Genomic DNA, 27639 nt, shown 5'->3' with positions numbered 1-27639 from the left:
TTTTATATGCCGACTTTCTCTACCACTTAAGGGAGAATCAAACCGGCTTGCAATCACCTTCCCTTCCCCTCCTACAACAGAGACCCTGGGAGGGAGGTGGGGCTGAGAGAGCTCTAAGAGAGCTGTGACTAGCCCAAGGTCACCCAGCTGGCTTCGTGTGTAGGTGTGGGGAAAACAATTCCAGTTCACCAGATTAGCCTCCACCGCTCATGGGGAGGAGTGGGGAATCAAACCCGGTTCTCCAGATCAGACTCCACCACTCCACACCATCGCTCTTAACCACTACATCATCGCTGGCTGAGGTGAGGTTAGGATGAGAACCTGAGACTGGCCCAAGGTTCATCCAGCAAGCTTCCATGGCAGTACAGGGATTTGAACCTGTGTCTCCCAGAGCCTAGTATGACACTCTGATCACTACCGCACACTGGTTCCTTTGAGATAAATCCTGGTTTGAGTGCAAATGCTAATGTTTCATGCCTCCCAGCTCAGAAGACACCCTGCTTGCCCAGCTACTCAGTGTTTCCAAATTGATTGTCCAAGATCATAGAATCACAAAGTTGGAAATGACTCTAGAGTCCATCTAGTCCAACCCCCTGCTCAATGCAGGATCAACCTAATGCACCCCTGACAAGTGTTCATCCAGCTGCTGCTTGAAGACTGCCAGAGAGGGGGAGCTCACCACCTCCCTAGGTGGCTGATTTCACTGTCGAACGACTCTTACTGTAAAAAAAAATTCCCTAATATCCAGCCAGTACCTTTCCACCCATAATTTAAGCCCATTATTGTGAGTCCTCTTCTCTGCTGCCAACAGGAACAGCTCCCTGCCCTCCTCTAAGTGACAGCCCTTCAAATACTTAAGGAGAGCAATCATGTCCCTCCTCAACCTCCTCTTCTCCAGACTGAACATTCCCAAGTTCCTCAGCCTTTCCCCGCAGGGCTTGCTCTCTAGATCCTTTTGTAGAGCTGATGGTGTTCGAACCCGGGGCCTTCGGCATTCAAAGCCCACGCTTTGCCACTGAGCTACAGCCCCTCTTGATGAGAAAGCAGGTAAGATGTGGGGGGGGGGCTTTCTGTTCAGGAGGGGCTCCCCCACCCTGCAAAGAACGAGAGAGCTAAACAGGACAGAAAAATTAGAGATGCCCAGATCCGGTTTCTGTGCGCGGTGCCACACAGCCTATCTCGCGCTGCCTGGCGTCCTCCGAGAGGCAAGGGGACAGCGGCCAAGCCCTTCATCAAACCTCGCCAGCCATGCCAGCGGGGCACAGATTCCAGCTGCCTAAAGCCGTTTCCATGGCAATGGGCTCAGCGCCCTCAACCGGGCGTAGGAAACGGCAGTCACAAAAGCAGTTCAGGCGGCAGCCCCCCCTCCCTGTGCTGAGAAAGCAGGTTGCCGTGTTGCTCCCAGAAACGGTAAGGGGAAGAACGTGAAAGGGCCCCCTAAGAAAAATCCCATGCCGCAGCCGGACCCACAGCGATTGCCCCCACCAAGCTCGTATAATTCAGCATCATGCTCGGTGTGTGCCCCCTTGCAGTTCCGTTGTCCCACGCCGGTGTGGCGAGGAAGCACACATCAACGCCCTCGTTGTGTGTTGCCCAAGTGCTGAGATGCATAAAGGTAAAGGTCCCCCGTGCAAGCACCGGTCATTCCTGACCCATGGGGTGACGTCACATCCCGACGTTTCCTAGGCAGACTTTGTTTGCGGGGTGGTTTGCCAGTGCCTTCCCCAGTCATCTTCCCTTTACCCCCAGCGATCTGGGTACTCATTTTACTAACCTCAGAAGGATGGAAGGCTGAGTCGACCTTGAGCCGGCTACCTGAAACCAACTTCCGTTGGGATCGAACTCAGGTCGTGCATACCTTGTCATTATTTGTTTTCACTGCTATTGATAAATTATAAATAGGCCAGGTTAGCCCAATCTTATCAGAGCTTGGGTGCTAAGCAGTGTGGGGAGGAGGAGGAGGAGGAGGAGGAGGAGGAGGAGGAGGAGGAGGAGGAAGAAGAAGAAGAAGAAGAAGAAGAAGAAGAAGAAGAAGAAGAAGAAGAAGAAAAAGCAGCAGTAGTAGTAGTAGTAGTAGTAGTATTGGTTTTTATATGCTGTCTTTCTCTACCACTTAAGGGAGAATCAAACCAGGTTACAATCACCTTCCCTTCCTTTCCCCACAACAGACAATCTGTGAGGTAGGTGGGGCTGAGAGAGTTCGGAAAGAACTGTGACTAGCCCAAGGTCACCCAGCAGGCTTCATGTGGAGGAGCGGGGAAACTAACCCAGTTCCCCAGATTAGAGTCTGCTGCTCATGTGGAGGAGCGGGGAATCCAACCCAGTTTTCCAGATTAGAGTCCGCTGGCCTTAACCACTACACCATGCTGGGTCTCAAATCTCAAAAATAAGCAAATCTCCCCACAGACGGGGTGCCATTACTGAAAATGTTACGGCTCCACCAAAAGCACATCCCACCACATGTAAATTGCCACACATAGCAGTCGGGCGTGACACTCTCACGCACATGTCCCGTGTGAACCTAAATCCCTGCCACAATTTAGCTCCTTTTCTCATGTGCGTCTACTGCTGGATGTTCGGGCAGGGTTGCTTCTACACTGGTGCCGAGATGGTGGAACTCCCTCCCACAGGGATTTCTGCCTGGCCTCCTGCAGGTTAAAATGGCGCTCCTTCTAAACCTCATGGGGGGATGAGATAAGCTGCTCAGTTTACTTGCTGTGACTTTTTTTTTTCCTAGGGGAGGAGGAGCCGCACTGTTCTCTGCCTTTTCTGAATTATTCTTGTCGGGGATTCGAGAGGGTCCTTTCGTAGATTTTAATTAAGATCTGTTTTTAATTTGGGCCGTGTTCACTTCCTGTGGATTTCAATGAACTGAAAGGCAAGATACAAATAGGTAAAAAAGGGTCTATAAAAGAAGCGGCATCCGAACCATGTAAGGATAGGAGAGATTTTTTTCCCCCAGCCAGCTCTCCCCTTCCCCCTCCAGCCCTCTGGCAACATGGTAGAAAGGCAAGATTTGAGTCCAACAGCATCAGCTTGGAAGGCTTTAAGAGGGGAGTGGACAAGTTCATGGAGGATGGGGCTATCCATGGCTACTAGTCAAAATGGATACCAGTCATGATGCACACCTGTACTCTGCAGGATCATAGGAACATGACTATTATATGAGGTGCTTTGGAAAACAGGCAGGGCAATGCTGCTGTAGTCGTCTTGTTTGTGGGCTTCCTAGAGGCACCTGGTTGGCCACTATGTGAACAGATTGCTGGACTTGTTGGGCCTTGGTCTGATCCAGCAGGGCATTCCTTATGTTCTTAAAGACCAACATGATTTCCAGGGTATAAGTTGGCGAGAGTCAAAGCTTCCTGGCTGTATCTGATGAAGAGAGCTTTGCCTCTTGAAGATGTATATGCTGGAAATCTTGTTGGTCTTTAAGGTGGACTTGAATCTTGCTCTTCTACTACAAACCAACATGGCTACTTACCTCTCTATCTTCATAGCAAGAAGGGACAGGAGTGCTTCAGACTTCCCACAGCCCGGATTCGCTTGCAGTTTGTCTGGGGGACATTTTACCTGTGTTTCTTTCCTTTCTTTCCTTCCATTCATGATTTGGGGAGGGGGTGTGGCTCAGTGGTAGAACATCTGCCCCCTGTGCAGAAGGTGCTAGGCCCAGTCCCTGATGTCTCTAGTTGAAAGGATCAGGGAAGAGGTGATGGGAAAGACCTCAGCCTGAGACCCTGGAGAGTTGCTGCCAGTCTGAGTTGACAATACTGACCTTGATGGACTGATGGTCTGATTCAGTAGAAGGCAGCTTCACATGTCCTTTTTTTTAACAAAAAAAGCCCTTGTTTAAAACTATTAATAAAGTTTTGTAAGTTATATAGGGAGATAAACTGCCAAGTAATATACAAAAACATTTCATATAAATAACACACCACTAAGGGGGGGTGGGGAGGGGAGAGACAGAGATTTCCTTCTGAGAGTAAGAACATAAGAACTTAAGAAAGGCCCTGCTGGATCAGACCAAGGTCCATCAAGTCCAGCAGTCTGTTCACCCAGTGGCCAACCAGGTGCCTCTAGGAAGCCCACAAACAAGATAAATGAAGCAGCATTGTCATGCCTGTTTTACAAAGCATATAACAGGCATGCTCCTCTGGTCCTGGAGAGAATAGGCATGCATCATGACTAGTATCCATTTTGACTAGCAGCCATGGATAGTCCTCTCCTCCATGAACATGTCCCCTCCCCCTCTTAAAGCCTTCCAAGTTGGCAGCCATCACCACATCCTGGGGCAGGGAATTCCACAATTTAAAATTTGCACCTCTACTAGTGCACGCTCTGTTCTGGCGGTCACCTGAGAAAAATCAAAACCTTCCCCAACATTAAGCAGATACCTCAACGCATCAGGAATTGGCTTCAAATTGAGGATTCGACGCCGGAGAGAGCAAAACCGACTCTGTTTTTGTTTACCTTGGCTCTTAATTAGCATCGGTGGCTGATTTTTAATTCCTTATTACCTGGAGGGTATGAATTAGCCGCAGTCGACTTGGGTGCGCTTGAGACGCTGAGATTGTTCTTCAAGCTGCTGCGCGAGGCATTTCGGTGGGAAAGCAAGTGATAGGTCTTTAAAACAAATTGCCGCGGGCGCTACACGAGAAACTCGGATGAGAAGCCACCGGGGGAAAAAAAAAAGTTCCCATGACAGTTCCTTGGACCACATTTCCTGACTGTTGCCGCCCAGAAGAGCCTTGTAGAAATAGCATCCTTTTATATACTTGACCGGTATCCTTCATACACAGTGCCACCCAATCGTACCTCTGAGATCTTCACTCTGTGGAGGCTCATTCGGTCTCCCACCCAACAAGATATAGATGAGTTTGCAGGATGGGTTCATATAGTGTAAGGTACACTGCTAAGAGAGTGGGTCAGATCTACTTCTCATTATTCCCAGATTGAAAGGGATTTCTCCCTTTCCCCAAGATAAGTTTTTTTCCGATCAAATTGCAACACCCACCCACCCCTGCTCAGAAGTGCTGGGAGCTACAGCCAGTGAGAGCAAGCAACGTTGTAAGCTGCCTTGAGTTCCCATTGGGGGAAAAACGGGGATATAAACATCTGGTTTTAAAAATTTATTTAGGACTTTTTCATCCAAGTTCCCCCTCCACCTTTTGGATCATTATTCACATCAGAAGCAGAAGAGTTGGTTTTTATATGCTGACTTTCTCTGCCAGTTAAGAAAGAATCAAACTGGGTTACAATCACCTTCCCTTCCCCTCTCCACAACAGACACCCTGTGAGGTAGGTGGGGCTGAGGGAGTGTGACTAGCCCAAGGTCACCCAGCTGGTTTCATGTGTAGGAGTGGGGAAACCAACCTGGTTCACCAGATTAGCATTCGCCGCTCATGTGGAGGAGCGGGGAAACAAATCTGGTTCTCCAAATTAGAGTCCACCACTCCAAACCACCGCTCTTACCACGCTGGCCACATCAGATCCCGATCCAAGAAACCTCTGATGAATCGTCCAATTAATGCGTCCTATTTCCCCCCCAAACCAAACACTGAAAACCACTGGTTCCCAACCAGGGGTCCGTGGACCCCCAGGGGTCCGCGAGAACTAAATTAAGGTCCGCGAAACAAAATTATAAACCCATAACAAATTAATATTTTCAATTAAAAGTTCTCTATTATAAAATATATATATTCAAATATTATTCTAAGTTTAATGTTTAACTAACAGTTATGATTAAAGTTTATTTTCAAATTCTCGGAATTTTTATTTTGAACCTTGGGGTCCCTGCACCGAACAAAAAAGTCCTAGTGGTCCCTGGTCAAAAAAAGGTTGGGAACCACTGCTGAAAACGAACAAGACCGAGACTGCCCAACACTTCTGTCAATTTCATTTTCAGGGGAAGAGCTCAGTGTATTAACTTGCACGGGAGAGCATCTTCCAGACATGCAGTGTGAAATGAGAGTCTCAGAGGTCCACACCTTTGGGAGAAAAGGAACGAACGAATCACAGGTAGACTCCTAGAGACAGAGCGGAAGGGGGCCGGGGGGGGGGGAAATGCCCCTCTTTCCTTTCTGCACTCGATGGCTCCCGCTCAAAACATTTGACGTTTCTGACAGGGCGCCTTCGAGACGAACCCTCCAGAGCAGAGAGAGATCGAATTGTCAACGAGATGGATCTTCAAGAACTCGATCGGCCTTTCTTGATATGTTCACATTGGAAAAGAATGGATGTTCCAACAGCCAGCTAGCGAAGTGCGGCATCAGCAAACGAAGCTTTCAGGAAGCAACTAGAGAATCAAAGCGTGACTCACGCACAATGGATTGAATTCCAGGAGGAGGGCTTTGTGTATGTGTGTGTGTGTTTTTAACTCATAATCAGCAATTTATCACTGTTTCCTTATTTGGTTAACTGGGCCAATTAAGTGTTGTTCTTCGTAGTAATCGAGAGATTTCCCCCCTACACACACACACACACACACACACACACACACACACGCAAAAGAAACCGGATGATAGAAAAGGTGACCCCTTACAGACAGACGGCAACATGGAGGCATATGGATCCAGAAGCTTCAGGAGTTCAGAGAGACGTCAGGCATGATTTGATGCCACCTAGAAATCGTTCCCCGTTTCCCTTTCTGTCCGGCTCCCTTCTTTCCACTTCCTGCTTTTCTTTTTCCAACTTCCGCCCACACTTCACGTCTGTGCGGAGCCGCCTGCCCTGCGGAGGGGCCGTGGCTCAGTGGCAGAGCATCTGCTTGGCATGCAGAAGGTCCCAGGTTCAATCCCCAGCATCTCTACCCTTGCACTGGGGATTCCCCCGCCTGAGACCGTGCCCTCTTATGTGAGCTTGCTGACAATCCCAGGCCATAGACGAGCCTTTATGCTCGCTAGACTAAATGCTTATCCAACTTCAGAGATGTTCGGTCGTTTTGCGAAAATTCCCTACTCAGATCGAGTTTGTGAATGTAAATCTGGAGATATTGGGACTCTACACCATCTCTTATTGTTTTGTCAGCACTGGTCAGCTCCTTGGTTGCGTTGGATCACCCCAATATTGTCTAAATACAAACTTCCCTTGGAGTCCTGGGTGATATCCCACATAATGGGAGATATTCAGCCTGATATCACTAGTTCTGTTGCAAGATTTCTGGCAGAGGTGATGTCGCTCAAACGTCAAAACAAAACAATCATGTAAGCTGCGAGTTGAATGCTGAAATAAATTTTGATTTCAATGAGGCTGGTTCAGGGGGAATATATTGTTATGGTATTGGTGATGCTATGTTTAGTAATTGTTTTCTACTGTGTTTTAACCTTGAGTAAACGTTGGGTGTTGTAAATTGATTATTTGGTGTTGTATTATGTATTATTGTTATGGTTAAGCTCAAGACCTTTGGTCAAAGGAGCTAGTAAATAAATGGAAATGAATCCCCAGCATCTCCAGTTAAAGGGACTAGGCAAGTAGGTGATGTGAAAGACCTCAGCCTGAGACCCTGGAGAGCCACTGCCGGTCTGAGTAGACAATATTGACTTGGATAGACCAAGGGTCTGATTCAGTATAAGGCAGCTTCATGTGTTCATGTGTTCATGAGTGCCCTCCATATGACGGTTTTTGAAACATTTCCTTTTCGGCAACAAATTGAGACTTAGCAGAAGAGTCGCCGTTCAGCTTTCTGCAAGACACCTATGCCAAGCAAGGTGTAGCGGTTAAGAGTGGCGTACTCTAATCGGGTGAACTGGTTCGATTCCCCGCTCCTCCACATGAAGCCTGCTGGGTGACCTTGGGCTAGTCACAGTTTTCTCCAAACTCTCTCAGCCCCACCTACCTTACAAGGTGCCTGTTGTGGGGGAGGGGAAGGTAGGGTAATTGGAAGCCACTTTGAGACTCCTTAAAGGTAGAGAAAAGCAGGGTATAAAAACTCTTGTCTTCATCATAAGCTTCTTTGTTACTTATGATCTTTGCCGTCTCATTTATTATTGGGGGGGTGCAGATTTTACACTATATGAATAAGTGGAGGGGGGCTCCTCAGGCTTCCTCCCCCTCTCCTTCCCTTATGTGCTGCAATATAAACAGATACTTCCTCGGCCGTGGCAAAATATAAGTTTGCTGCTACATCAGGACCAACAAGCTCATTTTCTGCTGGCTCTGCAAACCAGGACTGCAAACTGAGAAGATCCCAGTTTGCAATCTTGGTTGGTACGGATAAACACAAACCAGAGCTTCTGGACTTGCTCAAGATGTGGGGGACCCCAGCCAAGACAGCATCCTGTCCCCTGCCCTTAACTATGCTGCACTATCGCGTATGCGTCTTTGTGGAGGAGGGAGCCAAGCACAACCCCTGCATCTGCCAGAATAGGATGGGAGACTGCTCCAAAGGCCTCTTTGAGGATGGAAGGGACGATATTCCATTCCTAAGTGCGAGTGGAGAGGCCAAGCTTTCTTAACCAAGGGTGGGCCCTCTGGGGCCCCAAGTAAATGCCCCAACGTGCCAATCCTTGATGCCACCTTCACAGTTAAATTGTGGAACTCCCTGCCCCAGGATGTGGTGATGGCTGCCAACTTGGACGGCTTTAAGAGGGGAGTGGACAGGTTCATGGAGGAGGGGGCTATCCATGGCTACTAGTCCAAATGGATACTAGTCATGACGCATACCTATTCTCTCCAGGATCAGAGGAGCATGCCTATTAGATTATATTAGGTGCTGTGGAACGCATGCAGGACAATGCTGCTGCAATCATCTTGTTTGTGGGCTTCCTAGAGGGTTGGGCGCTGTGTGAACAGACTGCTGGACATGATGGGCCTTGGTCTGATCCAGCAGGGCTTTTCTTACGTTCTAGTCATGACGCATACCCATCCTCTCCAGTATCAGAGGATCATTCCTATTATATTAGGTGCTGTGGAACACAGGCAGGAGAATGCTACTGCAGTCATCTTGTTTGTGGGCTTCCTAGAGGGTTGGGCGCTGTGTGAACAGACTGGTGGACTTGATGGGCCTTGGTCTGATCCAGCATGGCTTTTCTTATGTCCTTATGTTCTTAATTTGTTTCAGAGGCCAAACAAGACATCGGAGAACCCAGGCATGCTCAGGGTATCCAGGAATGCTCAGCTCTCCCCTGGCTTTCAGCGAACGGCTGGATGTTCCGAGGGCAGCTCCGTGCCGAGGCCCCCGGGGAGCAGCTTGGCAGGAGCGTGACCTGGGAGCCCGGACCGCTGGTGTGGCCTGCCCTCTGGGAGACCCTGCCTGCCCCCAAAGGTTTTTTTTTGTCCCACCAGGGTCCTTTGAGGGGCAGCCCGTCTCCGCTCTCCGGCTCGCCGCGAGCGCCATCCGCGGCGGTGCCGAGAGCCAGCACTGCTTCGCAGCCTTTTGTCGAAGCCTGAGATGGCTCCCAGCGCCTTTAATTAAAGACAATTACTGCTTTCAGGGCCTCTCCCCGCTCGGCAGCCTTGTTTGCAAACACACAGCTGCGGGGGCTTTTGTGTCCCTCCGCGGCGCGCGCGGCTTTCCTGGAGATGCTCGGAGCCGCCTCTATTATCAACACAGTCGCTGAGGCACCAATGAGAAAGGTGGGCGGAAAGCAAAGCTTGGTGGTGGCGACGGAACGGCTTGCGAGGGAGAACGCTTCTGTGGGGAAATGGCATGGCAGAAACATTTACTTCGGTGTTTGGCTCTCACTCACAGCCCTTTCTTGCACACCCAGGGTAATGCCGATCAACACTTTGGGGTCAGGAAGCGATTTTCCTCTAGGCAAGAGTGGCCAGGGAACCTGGAGGGTTTTTTTTTTTAACATCTTCAGGGCATGGAGTAGGGGTCACTGGGGGTTCGGGGGTAGGGATAATTGTGAATTTCCTGCATTGTGCAGGGGGTTGGACTAGATGACCCTGGAGATCCCTTCCATTTCATACTCCACCTTTCTCCCAAATGGGGATGCCAAGCAGCTTACATCGTTCCCCTCTCTTTTGTCTTATCCTCACAACAACCCTGCAACCAGGTTCTACGGTCTAATAAACAGGGTGGCCAACCTCCTGGTACTAGCTGGAGATCTCCTGCTATTACAACTGATCTCCAACCGACAGAGATCAGTTCACCTGGAGAAAATGGCCACATGTGCGACTGAACTCTATGGCACTGAAGTCCCTCCCCTCCCCAAACCCCTCAGGCTCTGCTCCAAAAACCTCCCACCAGTGGTGAAGAGGGACCTGACAGCCCTGCTAATAAATGACATTAGTTAAAAATTTGTGAAAAGATTCACACCAAGGGCAAAAACGCATGTTCGTTTTAAAAAGGTAAAGGTCCCCTGTGCAAGCACCGGGTCATTCCTGACCCATGGGGTGACGTCACATCCTGACGTTTACTAGGCAGACTTTGTTTATGGGGTGGTTTGCCAGTGCCTTCCCCAGTCGTCTTCCCTTTACCCCAGCAAGCTGGGTACTCATTTTACCGACCTCGGAAGGATGGAAGGCTGAGTCAACCTTGAGCCGGCTACCTGAAACCAACTTCCGTCGGGATCGAACTCAGGTCGTGAGCGGAGCTTTGGCTGCAGTACTGAAGCCTAACACTCTGTGCCAGGGGGGTCGCTTTAGCCTCCTTTATTCCCTGTTTCAGCCAGGATTCAGCCAGGATCGAACGCATGCGTTTGGCCGAATGTGCATTCGATCCTGGCTGAATCCTGGCTGAAACAGGGAAGAAAGGAGGCTAAAGCGACCATGCGTTTTCGTGCCAAGACTCCTTCTGCCCCCAACTCTCTCCTCCCCCCCACCCCCCATTCACCTCCGGCAATGTCCCCAATAAAAACGTGGAATGTGATTTCCACAGCACCAGAAAAAATGACCTCCCTCCAACTCATGACAGCGCTCACGCTGGAATAAACGTCGCTAGCCTTTCCAGTGCCACTGGACTTTCGCTTCGCTAAGCCGTCTGGTTCTACTTAAAATTGCTCACCAGCCTGGCCTCCGTGCGCCTTAGCAGAATCCCGAGGTGGCAGAATCAATTGAACCATTTCAGATGGCAGGCGGGAGATGCCGTTTTCTGTACGCTCTGGCGTGCAACGTTCCCCGGCAAGTATTTATTTTAGAGCGCACTAAAATATCAGGGAGAAACCTTCTGGCCAGCTCACACCCTGTTGTGCTCATTTTTCGACTCGCGGGGAGTCTTCCCACATTCAGGACGACCCTTCCCCGAAATAGTCGACTATTCCACCTAAGAATTCCACCGCTTCACTCTAATACCAAAAAGGGCATTTGAATCTCTAAGCTTACGCCCACATCCCGCAACCAAACCCTGCCCTGAATCTCAAAGCGGTGTCGAGTGGGTGACAGCCGTCAAGAGGGGTGGACGCTGGCATCTCCTCTCAAGGAACCGTGCGTCCCGTTTTGAAAAACATTTCGTGTCTGCGCCATAAACGTAGCCGGAAAGCTTTCTGATCCACCACCAACTTAACAAGTCACTATGCCTGTTATCTCCCATTTGTGTAGGTTCAGGCTTTTGATAATCTGACATTTTCCAACAAAGACACGAGGATCTCAGCAAACCCCATTCAGCGATAAAGGGCAAATTTTGTGAATTCAGATCAGGGCTTTGTGGGAAGGGGAGAGGGGATTTACACTTACAATTCCCTCCCCTTCAGTTTTGCTAATCAAGCCAGAGCTCCACGGAGTGTTATTAGGATAATGACATTATTTTAAGAAGATAAAGAAGAAGAGCTGGTTTTTATACCCCGCTTTCCTCTACCTTTAAGGTGTCTTAGCTCAGCTTACAATCGCCTTCCCTTCCTCTCCCCACACCTTGTGAGGTAGGTGGGGCTGAGAGAGTTCGGAGAGAACTGTGACTAGCCCCAGTTCACCCAGCAGGCTTTGTGTGTAGGAGTAGGAAACAAATCCAGTTCACCAGATTAGCCTCCGCCGCTCATATGGAGGAGTGGGGAATCAAACCCGGTTCTCCAGATTACAGTCCACCGCTCTTAACCACAACACCACGCTGGCTCTCTTTTAAAACACCCACGCACTTCCCCCCCCCCCGTTAAAAAAGGAGTGTGCATAGTGCACAGCGATATGTATATAATGTCGATCTATTGATGAGCAAGTAACATTGGAAAAGTGTACATTTCCACAGCGCAGATTTCGCGCACAAAAGGCTCACGGATTTAACTCACGCAAGGGCAAGGCCAAACGCAAAGCGGGGAATGTCAGCAGAGATGAGAAACTGAAAATCACGCCTAGCGTTTTTCAAGGGCTTTCAACGTTCAAAGCGCTTTGCCTTCCTTTTGTTAAGAACATACGGAAATAATTTATTATTATTTAGCTCCCGGACACATTCGAAAGTCGCTTTACCAAAGTTCTCAAAGCCACTTAGCAGATGAGTCGCCATGCCGGGTCAGTAGGGTTGCCATCCTCCAGGTGGTGGCTGGAGATCTCCTGCTATTACAACTGAGCTCCAATCGATAAAGATCAGTTCCCCTGAAGAAAATGGCTGCTTTGGCAATTGGACTCTATGGCATTGAAGTCCCTCCCCTCCTTAAACCTTGCCCTCCCCCAAAACCTCCCGCTGGTAGCAAAGAGGGACCTGGCAACCCTACAGATCAGACCAATTATCCACCTATTCTGACATCCCATTTTACGCAGCGCTCAAACAGGCCGAACTGGAAAGTCTAAAAACTGGTGCCACCTGCCTGGTTGGCCACTGTGTGAATGGACTGCTGGACTTGACGGACCTTGGTCTGATCCAGCATGGCCTTTCTTACGTCCCGCGGGCCGGATTTGCCCCCTTGAGAGCTCTTATCCGGCCCACGAGCCAGCCAAGGCAGCCACCCCCTCCAGTCCCAATCTGGCACGGCACAGCCTGACCAAGTGATATTGATGTCATGTCCGGCCCTTGTAATGAACGAGTTCGATGTTCCTGCCCTACGGGGTCGCCCTAAGTTGGCTGCGACTTGACGGCATTTTACATACACACACTGCTGAGCCTCGGACCCTACCAAGAAAAGGATGGGATGCTGAGTTTCAGTCGAAATGGTAGCCATTATATGACAAATATTCACGTGCGTGAAGTACTTTTTCATTCGTTCATTCATAACCTTATTTACTGGCATAGTAGCTAAAACATCAAGTACAAAAATGAGACATCCAATACAAAATACTTTTGTTTTTTTAGTATGCAGAGAGGCAGTACGCTAAACCCGTATTTAGCATTTGAAGTTGGTAGTTTTAGTTCAATTGATACTGAAATGTCTATGTATGTATTCTATCATAATAACTATTATCTTATTATTAATTACCAAATAAGTGCTTCCAATATTTTTTCTTTTCTTTTTCTTTTTTTGCTTTTTATTATAGAAGAATGATAAATGAATAACTAGGATTAGAAACCAACGATTTAAGTTTAAAGTGGATGAAGGGTGCATGAATGTATTCTCACGCTGAAGCTTGGGCACAGACTAGGGTTGCCAACTTCCAGGTGGCAGCTGGAGATCTCCTGCTATTACAACTGATCTCCAGCCGATAGAGATCGGTTCACCTGGAGAAAAGGGCCGTGTTGGCAATTGGACTCTATGGCATTGAAGTCCCTCCCCTCCCCAAACCCCACCCTTCTCAGGCTCTGCCCCAAAAACCTCCCGCTGGTGGCAAAGAGAGACCTGGCAACCCTAGAACAGACATATTTCTTTTTCTGATTTTTCCCCATTCTTTCCCCCCTCGTTTTCTTTTTTCTGTATCATATATAAAAATAAAAATTATTTTAGTAAAGAAAAGGAAGGGACGGAGACCCCTCTTTGCTGAGCTTTCCGTTCCTGTCGACCTTAAATTGACAACAGCGGGCTTGCCTGAGCTGCAGCCTTCTGGATCTGAACCGCAGCTTGGGGGTACGGTTACGTGAGCTTCCAAGCAGGGGCTTGGCCGGCTTCCCCCTGCTCGAAAGGGCGATGGAAACTTCGGAAGCATTTAAGCCACCAGCAGCGCCTGAAAAAAGATTTATACAACTTTGCTGCAGGAGCCAAGAGGCCCTGAAAATATGCCAGCTGGAGCTTCCAAAGCGCAGGCCTGCTAACAGTTTGGGTTCAGACCGCTTTTGGTCCCCGGCCATTTCAGAGTTCTTCGAGTTCTCTTTTGGTTATTCGAGAAGGACCATCGGCTACGCAAGACGCAGACGGTTTCACGGACAATTGATTTCCGGATATGGCCGAGTTATCTTATCTTGCAACATGCCACGTCTATATTGTCAAACGGGTTTGAAGCGATGAACTGATTTCTCCTGCTTGGTTTTTGGTTCTAGAATCATAGAGTTGGAAGGGGCCACACAGGCCATATAGTCCAAGCCCCTGCTTAATGCAGGATCAGCCTAGAGCCGTGTTGGCGAACCTATGGCACGCGTGCCATGTCCGGCACACCGAGCCCTCTCTGTGGGCACGCGCGGGGGCGGCGGGGGCTTTGAAGGGAGTGCAGAGCCCTTCAAAGCCGCCCCCCCTTCCCTAGACTCCCCGCCCCCCCCTTGCCGAGCTGGGAGGAAACCTCAGTATACAGGTTAAATTGCCATGTTGGCACTTTGCGATGAATAAGTGGGTTTTGGGTTGCAGTTTGGGCACTCTGTCTCTAAAAGGTTCGCCATCACTGGCCTAGAGCATCCCTGACAAGTGCTTGTCCAGCCTCTGCTTAAAGACTGCCAGTGAGGGGGAGCTCACCACTTCCCTAGGTAGCCAAGTCCACTGTTGAACAACTCTTACTGTAAAAAATGTTTTTCTAATATCTAGCCGGTACCTTTCCGCCTGCAGTTTAAACCCATTATTGAGAGTCCTATCCTCTGCTGCCAAAAGGAACAGCTCCCTGCCCTCCTCTAAGTGACACTCCTAAGTGACAGTCGGACCAGAACCAATGGGTTGAAATTAAATCAAAAGAGTTTCAGTCTAGACATTAGGAAGAATTTTCTAACAGTCAGAGCGGTTCCTCAGTGGAACAGGCTTCCTCCGGAGGTGGTGAGCGCTCCTTCCCTGGAGGTTTTTAAGAAGAGGTTAGATGGCCATCTGTCAGCAATGCTGATTCTGTGACCTTAGGCAGATGATGAGAGGGAAAGAATCTTGACCATCTTCTGGTCACTAGGGGTGTGGAGGGGGAGGTAGTTGTGAATTTCCTGCATTGTGCAGGGGGTTGGACTAGATGACCCTGGTGGTCCCTTCCAACTCTATAATTCTATGAAATACTCCAAGAGAGCAATCCTGTCCCCCCTCAACCTCCTCTTCTCTAGACTAAACATTCCCAACTCCCTCAGCCTTTCCTCACAGGGCTTAGACTCCAGGCCCCTGATCATCTTCGTCGGTCTCCTCTGCACCCGCTCAATTCTCTCCGCATCTTTTTTGAAGTGAGGCCTCCAGAACTGAACACATTACTCCAGGTGCGGCCTGACCAATGCAGTGTGCAATGGGACTATGACATGCTGCAATTTGGGTGTTATGCCTCTGTTGATGAACCCCAAGATCGCATTAGCGTTTTTTGTCGCTGCATCACACTGGCTGCTCATATTTAACTTATGGTCCACCTGTACCCCAAGATCTTGTTCACACACAGTGGTACCCAGAAGTGTATCCCCCATCCGGAACATCACTCTGGGTTGAGTCACATTCCCCCTCGAGGAGGAGAGTTTTCAAAGTTAATTCTGGAACCGGCACGTGTGCAGCTCAACTGCATCGCCTCCCACATGACTGATACATTGGGGGGGGGAAGTAGCCTTGGTGTAGATTCTTTTTTTTTTTTTTTTGTGGTGTTTCACCCATGCACACTTGTGTTTCTGTCCATTGGTTTAACACTGCATAAAAAGAACCTCGATACACAACACCTCTTTTTTTACAACCCTTTATCAAAGTATGCGTACATATCAGTCACATAAAGGCAACGTATCTGCAAAATACACTCTGTGCTAAACTGAGAAAAAAATTAAAGCATCAATGGAGAATTATTTAACATATCAGCCCCACTTTGAAAGAGCAGGCCCTACCAAAGTCCAAAAGTCAACGGGGAAATTGGGATAAGGAGAATTTTAGAAACATCCCTGCTGATTTCAAATAGGTTTAACTGCGGTGGCTTTGTACAAAGTAGCCTGGAGATTTTGCTGAGAATTCTTTATTGGAGATCCTAGCCCTAAAAGGAATCTCTCTCGCTCACACACACACACATACATTTATATCCTCTCATCATCCCAAAAGCTCGCCGTAGTGTATACAATTCTCCCATACCCTTACAACTGCCTTTTGAGATAGCTTAGGCTAACTAGTCAAGGTTTACCCAACAAGCTTCATGCCTGAATAAGGTTGGATCCTGGAGATCTCCTGCAATCGCAAGTGATCTCCAGACTACAGAGATCACCCTGAATAGTTTTATTTGCATTTAACCACAGGCCATTACAAACATGTCAAGGATACCACAGATACATAGTAAAGGAAATAGGAGGTTCATAAAATTCTGGATTGGTAATAAATATATATAACATAAAACTATGCTAAAATATACATCATAAAACTATGCTAAAATCGATACATTCAGAGAAATAATAACTAAAAATTGTGGTGGTGTCCCAATTGGCCAATGGGACCTGTGTGTGTGTGTAAAATGCCGTCAAGTCGCAGCTGACTTATGGTGACCCCTTTTGGGGGGTTTTCATGGCAAGAGACTAACAGAAGTGGTTTGCCAGTGCCTTCCTCTGCACAGCAACCCTGGACTTCCTTGGTGGTCACCCATCCAAATACTAACCAGGGCCGACCCTCCTTAGCTTCTGAGATCTGACAAGATCAGGCTAGCCTGGGCCATCCAGGTCAGGGCCTTAGTAACCATATTGGACCTTATTTTCTTTGCCGCCAGAGCACACAGGGATGTCCTGTAAGAAACAAACCCATCGGTGTCTTTTAACAAAAATACTAATTTCTCAGCAATACGACAAGTATTTAGGCCAGAAAGCAGCCGAGCAAGAAATTTAGCCCTGGGTTCTGAGATCACCCTAAATTTTGCTCAGTGGAGAGTAGGTTTGCCAAGTGCCAGGCGGTGGCAGGCAAACTCCCGCCAATCCACCTGGCTGCCCACTGACCAGCTGAGGGTCGGCAGGCAACGCGTGCACATGGTGACACGTCCCTTCCAGTTTACACCCAGAAGCGCAGCATCGCAAGGGGCCGGTTACCACTCAAACTCCCCCCGCCTCCACTCCAAAAACCTCCTGCCGAAGGAGAAGGGGGACCCGGTAAGCCCAGTGGAGAGGTAGGATCCAGACGACCCTGTATGCTTTTGGTGATCTCTAGTCCCGTGAGGCGTAGCGGACTTAGCCCATAACCCTGTCGTGGGAGCTGGCGGATTGTGCCAACGTCCATGAATGACCACCAGAACCACTAGAGCTTATAGAAATGCAGTTGTTTATTTACAGTGCTAAATACACACTCTATCCACCATAATCTCCCGACACAGACTCATGGAGTCTAACACTTATATACATAATGCCATCACCAGGCATCAATTAGTAGTTCAGGCTGAGTCACCCTACAGGTGCAACACATCACCTTAGCCTCAAGCCTCAACTGGTTCTGGCCAGGGTAATCAGGCCTCCTAGGGGCTTTCCAGGCCATTGCATCAGCCCAGGTTGACATTTAGATCCCCTACATCTAAATCTGCCTGCCACAGCCAATATGACAGCCTTGCATATTCCAACACAGTTTACACCCGGAAGCGCCGCATCGCAAGGGGCCGGTTACCACTCAAACTCCCCCCGCCTCCACTCCAAAAACCTCCTGCCGAAGGAGAAGGGGGACCCGGTAAGCCCAGTGGAGAGGTAGGATCCAGACGACCGTGTATGCTTTTGGCGATCTCATCCCTAAAATAAGCAGGACTTTGGACCCTCTTCGAGATTGAGCCGCTTACACGCTAGCATAAGCTTCTGCGGACTAGAAGCCGCTTTGCAAGACGTCTCCGGCGGATCTCTGCTAGTCGATTAGGAAGAAAAACATTTGTAAACAGCGGGGTCAAAGGGGCACGGAAGGTAGAAAATTCGGGCTGAGAGGCAATTACGCAAAATTCAAATGTAATCAAGGAAGATAGAAGGACCATTCATGAGTGCGGTAATTGGCGAGTTGTGCTAAGCTAGTTAACACCTGTGATCTAAATTTAAAACCTGAAGGCAACGAGGCATTGTGGAAACGAAAAGAGGTGCCGAAAATGGAAAGTCGGGGGATCAAAAGCCTGGGGTGCTTTCCCTACAAGGAAAGGCTTTTTAGTGGCGAAAGATGACTCGGAGGGTGCCATGAAAATTTTGAAAATTTTGCGGGGTGTGGCAGAAATTGACAGAAAGCCCGTCTTTCTTCGTTCCTGGTAACGGGAGAAAACCCAAACCTTGGTCTCTGCCACTGAAATTGCTTGGCGGTAGAGTCAGGACAGATCGAAACAAAGTCACATCATGGTAATTTGCTGCCACGCTGCCAGACAAGCTTGGGTGCAATGATCGTGAAAGAACATCCATGGTCAGAGGCAGTCTGCTTAAGTTTCTTTTTTTCTTACTTATTGCCCCCTCCTTTCTCTCTGACGGGGACCCAAAGCTCTTTACATTATCTCCTGTCCTCCATTTTATCCTCACAACCACCCTGTGAGATACGTTAGGCTGAGAGTTTGTGACTGGCCCACGGTCACCCAGCAAGCTCCCATGGCAGAGAGGGGATTCGAACCTGGATCTCCAAGATACTAGACTGACACTCTTACCATTACACCATGCCGGCTCTCTTAAGTTCTTAATAGCAGTTTCTAGGAGGGAGAAGAAGAAGAGTAGGTTTTTATATGCCGATTTGTTCCTACCTTTTTAAGGAGAATCAAACCGGCTTACAATCTGCTTCCCTTCCTCAATAGCTCATTTAGATAGGAATTAACTGGTTCCATGCATTAAAAAAGTAAAAAGTAAAGGTCCCCTGTGCAAGCACCGGGTTATTCCTGCCCCATGGGGTGATGTCACATCCTGACGTTTCCTAGGCAGACTTTGTTTACGGGGTGATTTACCAGTGCCTTCCCCAGTCGTCTTCCCTTGACCCCCAGCAACCTGGGTCCTCATTTGACCGACCTCGGAAGGATGGAAGGCTGAGTCAACCTTGAGCCGGCCACCTGAAACCAACTTCCGTCGGGATCGAACTCAGGTTGTGAGCAGAGCTTGGACTGCAGTACTCCCTCTGCGCCACACATGAAAAAGATCTAGTCAATTCCTCCCGTTCTCTCAAACAGAACTGACCTCCACCTTGGAACATACAGGACGGCTCAACAAAACAAGGGAGGAGAGAGCAGATGGTCATGCTGACCTCAAACCAACAGAAGACTTGCTCTTAAGGGAAGCCCCACCACTCAGGCCACCGGCCAATCATAGCACAGCATGAAACAGAGCGAAAGAAGGAGCATCCCTTTGTCAGGAGCAAAGACCAGCTTGGCAAGACACGAGCTGCTACCTCCTTGCGGCTAAGAAGCAAGGCTAAGACACAAGCCTACCCTGCCGTGTATCCAGCCCTACCCAATAGCTTCCACCAAACAATTTATCACCTTTTTTACCCAATCTAAGCTGTCCATGTATGGCGCACATGATTATCTCCTCCTCACAACTACTTTGCATAGAGTTGCCAACTCCAGATTGGGAAATTCGTGGAGATTTGTGGGTAGAGCCGGGAGACGGCAGGGATTGGGACCTCAGCGGAGTAGAATTCCATTGAGTCTACCTGCCAAAGCAGCCATTTTCTCCAGGGGAATTGACTACTGTCATCTGGAAAGCAGTTGCAATTCCAGGAGTCGTGGAATATTGGGTAGGGGCTGTTGTAGAGCATCTGCTTGGCATGCAGAAGGTCCCAGGTTCAATTCCTGGCATCTCCTGTTAAAGGGACCAGGCAAGTAGGTGATGTAAAAGACCTCTGCCTGAGACCCAGGAGAGCCGCTACCAGTCAGAGTAGACAATACTGACTTCAATGGAGGGTCTGATTCCGCATAGGGCAGCTTTGCACGTGAAATCTGGGTGGGGCTATGGCTCAGTGGTAGAGCATCTGCTTGGCATGCAGAAGGTCTCAGGTTCAATCCCAGGCATCTCCAGTTAAAGAGTCTAAGCAAGTAGGTGATGTGAAAGACCTCAGCCTGAGACCCTGGAGAGCAGCTGCCTGTCTGAATAGACAATACTGACTTTGATGGACCAAGGGTCTGGTTCGGTATAAGGCAGCTTCATGTGTTCATGTGCCCCACCTGGAGGTTGGCAACCCTAACTTAGGTTAGCTTGAAAGACTGTCATGTTAGATTGAAAGACTGGCCAACGGTCACCGAGAGAGCTCAATGGTTCAGCGGATTCAAACCCACGTCTCCTGGTACTAATCTGACAGCGGAGCTACAATGCCACACAAGTCCTCGCTGAATGAGAGAAACAATGAGAGAGAGCAAGAGACAGAAAACTCTGTTTTCTTTCCTCCCAATAACCCAATATAGAGTCTGAGAAGTGCTTAGCACGGGCCACCTACCTCTGCAGACGGTCCCGTTCTCCACCGACTCGTAGCCAGCTTTACACATGCAGCGCCCAATGGGAACCAGCCACTCCCCATCGCCATTGCAATACAACTTGATGGGTACGTCCACCTCTTCGGCGTTGGGGATGCAAGTGCCCCGCGCGGCCACCAGCGAAGTGCTCTCGGCTCCAGAGAGCGTCTCCTGGAAAACGGCTCCGTTCTGGATGACCCGCGGGCATTTGCGGTAGAAAACACGCACCGCGATCAAGGACATGCAGCCTCCGTAGTCCTGGAAGGCCAGGTAAAAGCCATTTTTGGAGACAGGCCCAAAACTACGCACCTCGGTGTTAATTTTCATCACCCGGCCCCCGAGGTCCACCTGAGAGAAGCTCTCATCCGCAGCAATGGTGTCCACTTTCATCCAAGGGTTCTCCATCCAGGTGGGAAATGTCTTGGTAGCCGAGTCAAAGTCGGATTCGTAATAGTAGAGGTTAAAAGTCTCCTTACAGGAGCCAGGGACGTTGGGAATGCTGCTACAGTCCCGTACGGAGAACTTCATTTCCACGTGGATGCGGTGGGCCCCCCGCCTCCGGATATACTTGGTCCTCAGCCAGTTGTTCTGGCTAGATTCAAAGACGTTGCATACCTGGTAAGTCCGGATCGTGTTCATGTTCTCATCGTAGCCGCTCACTTCTTCCCACTGCGGAGAGGAGACAAGGAAAAGTCACAGCTCAGCACGCCAACCTTGAGATGGCCTGCAAGTAAGATTGCCAACTCCAGGTTGGGAAATTCCTGGAGATTTGGGGGTGGAGCCTGGGGACGGAGACGTTTGGGGAGGGGAGAGACCCCAGCCGATCTCCATAGTCTCCATAGTCTGAAGATCACTTCCAATTCCAGGAGCTCTCCAGGATCCACCTGGAGGTTGGCAACCCTACCTACAAGAAAGGGGGACACGTTACCGCTACTGCAACCCAAACATTTGGGTGAGCTGATACAAGTCAAACTTTCCTGCGAGAAATATCTTCTCCGGCAGGCAAGGCATTCTCATCTGGGAACGGGAGATGTTAATAATTGGGGCTCTCCCCACATTAAAACAATCTTAGGCCTAATTTAAACAAAGAGCTTAGAGGGTTTAAAGAGATTTCCCCCGTGACAATACGCAGGTTCAGGGCCTTATTTAACCTCTGCTGTAAACCATGCAAAGCAGTTCAGTGTTCTCGGTTTGTGCGCCAGAGATCCGCAGCCCTTCCGGATACGTGTGCATGGCTAGCACGTCAGTACATTAGGTTCTCTGTACGGGTTACAGGACAGTTTACCCGAGACCTTAAACCCATGCAGAGTCACAGCGGAAGCCTCTTTCTGCCATGCAAGGATCCTGTTTAAATTGGACTTTAATCAACTTTTCGTATGAATTTTAATCAAAGCGTCCCTTAATCAATTTCTTTTGCCCAGGAGCGCCGACAATAGCCCTGAAGCCAAACCGCATTTTGATTTTCGACGAGGCGCATAGCAGGCGTCTTATTTATTATCAAAGCTTCTACCGCCCACCTTATCGGCAGAGAGCCCTCAAGGAAACTCCACTACAGGTTTAAAAACCCAATCATTAAAAACACAATAAAAGGAAATAAACAGATGCACATTAAGGCTAAAAAGTCCAGCTGATAAAGGATATTAAAATAATAATCTGTAGTCTTCTCCGGCTAATAGGGAGCAATAGAACCAACGGAGAGATAATAAAACAGAACGCTCCAAAATGGGGAAGGCAGGGTAGAGGGGAGGGGGAAGCCGCAGAAACGAGAGATGAATATCAATTTCTCGTCCCCACTGGAACTGGAAATCCGTGTTCTGGTTTCGCTTCTCCCTGGCAAGACTTGCAGCTTTGAGTCTTCGTTTTGGGGCCATTTTCTGTTCCCTGAATTCCCCCCCCCCCCCGGTAAGCTTATGCAATGTTTAACATGTAACTTGGTGTAAAAATGGTGCTCGAATGGGCCGGGTTTTATTTATTCATTTACTTCATTTCCTACCCCACTTTTCTTCTCGGAGGGAAACCCAAATCAACTTTTGCCGTCTTCTCCCCCCTCTCGGCAACCAGCGGGAGGTTTTAATGGCGGAGACTGAGGAGGGCGGGGTTTGGGGAGGGGAGGGACTTCAATGCCATAGAGTCCAACTCCCAAAATGGCCATTTTCTCCATGGCCATTTATTCATGGAAGGTTTTGCATTGGATTTGCCACTCTATAGATGCACATTTTCCCCATCTGAATTCTCAAAACTCTGCATGGGGGCTTATGGTTGAGCTTTGAGAATATGGATAGGGGAAAAGTGCATCTAAAGAGTGGCAAATCCAACGCAAAACCTTCCATGAATAAATGGCCCATGTGAATTGATCTCTGCCGGCTGGAGATCAGTTGTAATAGCAGGAGATCTCCAGCTAGTATCTGGAGGTTGGCAACCCTAACCACAACCCTGTCAGGTTAGGCTGAGAGCGTGTGACTGGCCCAAGGTTGACCAACAAACTTCCATGGCATTGTGGGGATTAGAAACTGGGCCTCCCAGATACTAGTCCCACATCTGACCACTACACCACACTATTAACGTTGCAAAGACACGTCTAGCATGCCAGATGAAGAGGGGAAGCACCTGGGGAGTTGTGGAAGCGCCACAGTAGTGCAATAGTTAGGGTGTCATGCTAGGATCCAGGAGACCCAGGTTCGAATTCTCACTCTGTCCTGGAAGCTCGCTGGATTGTCTTGAAGAAGTGAGCTGTGATCCACAAAAGCTCATAACTTGCCAGAAATTGTGTTAGTCTTTAAGGTGTTACTGGACTCCTGCTCTTTGCTACTGGGTTATCTTGGGCTCTCTCAACATAACCTACCTTACAGGGTTGCTGTGATGACAAAATCAGGAAGGAGAACCACACAGGCGGCCCTGAGTTCCTTAGAAGAAGGACGTGGTATCTCAACAGAAAAATGTGATGGGGGGGAGAAGACTTGGATCCACCAGAATTTTCTCCGCAGACAAGGATTTGTACCCATGGAGACTTCCCCCTCCCTTGGCAACCTGAAATGGCCCACCCCTTAATGCTGTTGGGGGGTCTCTCCGGGGTCTCTATGGGGTCTCTCCGGGGGTCATTTGGAGCTGCCCTGGGAGGGAGAAGATGACAAAGATGCTTTCCACGGGTGGAAATCTTTCCACCCACGAAAAAGCCTTGCAGGATCTAAGGTCCGGCCTCCAACATTTCACAGATGAAAACAGGGCCAATCTTCTTCATTTGTAAAACCCCTGTTCCCACACCAAGGGTAGGTGCCCGAGAAACGCCCCCCTCCAAATAAAACCCCACACACATTATTACTCACTGCCGAAGACTCTTCTCTGCCTGCTGTTAATTACTTTGCAATTCATTTACGCTGCATTCATTGACTTCGCTAATAGCCTTTTCTGCACCCGTTTCTGAAACAGGTGCTGGTAAACTTGTTTTTAACAGTTTTTTTGTTTTTGTTTTAAAAAAAAATCTTACTATTTAATTGAATATTTAAGTTCACAAGAGATCTGCGGTGTTCTCGTTGTTGAGGAGGTGCAATTCCGACACATTCGCAGGTTTGGTTCTCTGAAGGGGGAGGGCAGAGAAGCATCTCCGGAAGCCAAAAAAAACCGGAAAGTGATTTCACATAAACGAGTATCGGACCACCCCAGAGAGAGAATTAGGGGCACAGGATGACACAGAAGAGCAGCCATGTTGAATCTGTCCTGTGGTCTACCCTTTCTAGCATCCTGTTTGCTGCAGATCTGGATGTTTTCAGAAGACAATCAGGTACGGAGAAGAGTCTAAAGATTTCACCCATTGTTGGTAAAGGGAAAGGTCATTACTGACCCATGAGGTGATGTCACATCATGACGTCTACTAGGCAAACTACGCTTATGGGGTGGTTTGCCAGTGCCTTCCCCAGTCATCTTCCCTTTATCCCCAGTGAGCTGGGTACTCATTTTACCGACCTTGGAAGGATGGAAGGCTGACTCAGCCTCGAGCCGACTACCTGAACCCAACTTCCGTCGGGATCGAACTCGGGTTGTGAGTAGAGCTTTGGCTGCAGTACTGCAGCTTACCACTCTGCGCCTTGGGGTTCCCACTGTGGCCTCCAAGAAATTCTTCCTCTGATGATGGCAGAGGAGCCTCGTGCCCCCTTGATGGACCTCTTCGCCACCACAGATGTGTCCAACTGTCTTTTAAAGCCGCCTAGCCTACCAGACACCACGACCTCCCCTGCGGCAGTGAGTTCCACAAGTTAACTTGCTCATCAACTCCAAGGAGTATCCTTAGGGTTGCCAACCCTACATTGGGAAATCCCTGGCGATTCTGGGGAGGGTGGGGTTTGGGAAAGGGAGAGAGCACAACAGGGTGTAATGCCACAGAGTCCACCCTCCAAAGCAGCCATTTTCTACAGGGGAAACGGATCTCTGCTGTCTGGAGATTAGCAGTAATTCCGGGAGGTCTTCAGGCCCCGCAGGGAGGTTGGCAACCCAAAGCGTCCCCAGATCCTAGTATGTCATGAGAGAGAGAAACTGTTGAACACACATGAACACGTGAAGCTGCCTTATACTGAATCCGACCCTTGGTCCATCAAAGCCAGTATTGCCATGTTCAAAATATCTCTGCTTTGCATATTTCATGTTTTTATTCATCTCTTCCATCACCACCAAATTAAGTTGATGCTTAACAGTTTTTATCTGTAATAATATAGATTTCCTTTGGTCTTCTCTGGATTCTAAAATATATTGCTGTTCCAAGTTTTGTAATTCCCAAAGTATATCATTTGTTTGTTGTAGTTGTTTGCTCCTCCATACTGTATTTTTCTGTATCATAAATCCTTATACTGAATCCGACCCTTGGGCCATCAAAGCCAGTCTTGTCTACTCAGACCGGCAGCGGCTCTCCAGGGTCTCAGGCTGAGGTCTTTCACATCACCTACTTGCCTGGTCCCTTTAACTCAGTGGTTCCCAACCATTTTTTGACCAGGGACCACTAGGACTTTTTTGTTCGTTGCAGGGACCCCAAGGTTCAAAATAAAAATTCCAGGAATTTGAAAATAAACTTTAATCATAACTGTTAGTTAAACATTAAACTTAGAATTATATTTGAATATATATATTTTATAATAGAGAACTTTTAATTGAAACTATTAATTTATTATGGGTTTATAACTTTGTTTGGCGGACCTTAATTTAGTTCTCGTAGACCCCTGGGGGTCCACGGACCCCTGGTTGGGAACCAGTGCTTTAACTGGAGATGCCGGGGACTGAACCTGGGACTCTTCTTCCCAGTTTCTCCCCAACGCTCCTCCTCGGCCTGAGATCGCCCTTCACCCCCTCCTCTCTCTGCCCCTCTTCCCTGGAGACCCAGGCTCCCAAATCCGCTCAACCTCGGGATTTCTTTTCCAGCCAAGCCTAGCAAAACCCTCCGAGCGGCACCTCCCAGGATCCCCTGATTTTTTTCTCCAGCAGGGCGAGAAAAGATTCCTCTCCCCCCACACCTTCCTTGCAGCTTAATGAGGAGTCTCTGCCCCCTCCCTCCCCACCCCACTGCTAATTAACATGCCGGGCCTGAAAAGGCCAGGCTCCAAACAAAGCTCCTTCATGCAGCCCCCCCAGCGGATGGGGGGCTCCCCTCTCCGCAGCCAGGCATTCAAGACAGGCCACGCATGGAAAGAGGAGAGCCGACCCGAAGGGGGCTTCGTCTATTGAGCGTGCGGGCCCACCCTTCGCACGCTTGCCAGCGCCAACCTGCGCACGCTCCCCCTTCCCCCCACACCCACACATTGACAGGCAGAAAACAGCTATTCAGAAGTATTGGGGGCCGATGAGGGGGAAGGGGGGGTCTCCTTCTGGACGGCTCGCTGTCCATTCCAGAAGTGAGGGGGTCCGCTGTTCGGAGTAGTGGGGGGGAGTCCAACCTTGCCAGCTGGGAACAAGAAGAGCATCGTTCGACAAGAAGAACAAGCCTTCGACAATATTAAGAAGAGCATCGTTCGACAAGGGCCGGCAAAATCTGTGACAACGACGGGGAAGCCGCAGTAGTCTGTCCTATCAAAATAAGTGTGGCGGCAACGTAAAGACTTGCATTTATTTCAATGCATGGGGGGGGGTGGAGGGAGCTAGAGCGAGCGTTTTCTATTTGTTTATTCTGGACTTAATATTTATTTGCCTTGTTCGGTTTCCCACACTGCTTTTCAGTCAACGGCAAGCACCCACAAAGAGGCTTGAGGAAACGGCTCCTCCCAACGTGAAGGGGGTCGGTTCCCACACCGAGTGACGAAACCAAACCCCTCGCAAACACCGGGAAGGCTCCCCAGATATGCCAAATGTAAGTTCACACAGAATGAAAAAGGAATTAGGGGAGGGGCCGTGGCTCAGCGGTAGAGCCTCTGCTTGGCATGCAGAAGATCCCAGGTTCAATCCCCGGCATCTCCAGTTAAAGGGATTAGGCAAGGAGGTGATGGGAAAGACCCTCTGCTTGAGACCCTGGAGAGCCACTGCCAGTCTGAGTAGACAATGCTGACTTTGATGGACCAAGGGTCTGATTCAGTATATGGCAGCTTCATGTGTTCATGTATGAATCCTCCCCAAACTGCTCAGATGGGGGCCGAGTGAGCAGGGACCATGGGGTGGGGCCGTGGATTAGTGGCAGAGCATTCTGCTCAGCATGCAGAAGGTCCCAGATTCAGTCCTTGGCATTTCCTGCTAAAAGGATCAGGCGGAAGATCTCCACCAGCCGAAGGGAAGATCTCTACCAGCCGAAGGGAGTTGGCTAGGACAGGATTTCGGCACAAGGGAGGGTTGGATGTCACCGCCCCACTGTCCACCTGATACCTCCATCGAGAAACCGGAGGGAGAATTTTCATAAGAACATAAGAAAATAAGAAAAGCCATGCTGGATCAGTCCATCAAGTCCAGCAGTCTGTTCACACAGTGGCCAACCAGGGGCCTCTGGGAAGCCCACAAACAAGACAACTGCAGCAGCACCATCCTGCCTGTGTTGCAAAGCACCTAATATAATAGGCACGCTCCTCTGACCCTGGAGAGAATAGGTCTGCATCATTACTAGTATCCATTTTGACTAGTAGCCATGGGTAGCCCTCTCCTCCATGAACATGTCCACTCCACTCTTAAAGC

General features: G+C 49.1%; 1 protein-coding gene across 5 annotated transcripts in view; it reads right to left on the bottom strand.

Annotated features, from left to right (window-relative positions):
• The window catches only part of EPHB2 (EPH receptor B2), a 113824-nt gene that overhangs the window by 59440 nt on the left and 26745 nt on the right, over positions 1-27639 (bottom strand). For all 5 annotated transcript variants that reach the window (XM_056865272.1, XM_056865269.1, XM_056865273.1 and 2 more), the window contains exon 3: positions 20490-21174. In XM_056865272.1, the coding sequence (XP_056721250.1) occupies positions 20490-21174 (685 nt within the window). The remainder of the gene's footprint in view (positions 1-20489; positions 21175-27639) is intronic.

This window comes from Euleptes europaea, chromosome 19, assembly GCF_029931775.1.
Source record: "Euleptes europaea isolate rEulEur1 chromosome 19, rEulEur1.hap1, whole genome shotgun sequence".
NCBI lineage: Eukaryota > Metazoa > Chordata > Lepidosauria > Squamata > Sphaerodactylidae > Euleptes > Euleptes europaea.
This window is presented reverse-complemented; position numbering and strand designations above follow the sequence as displayed.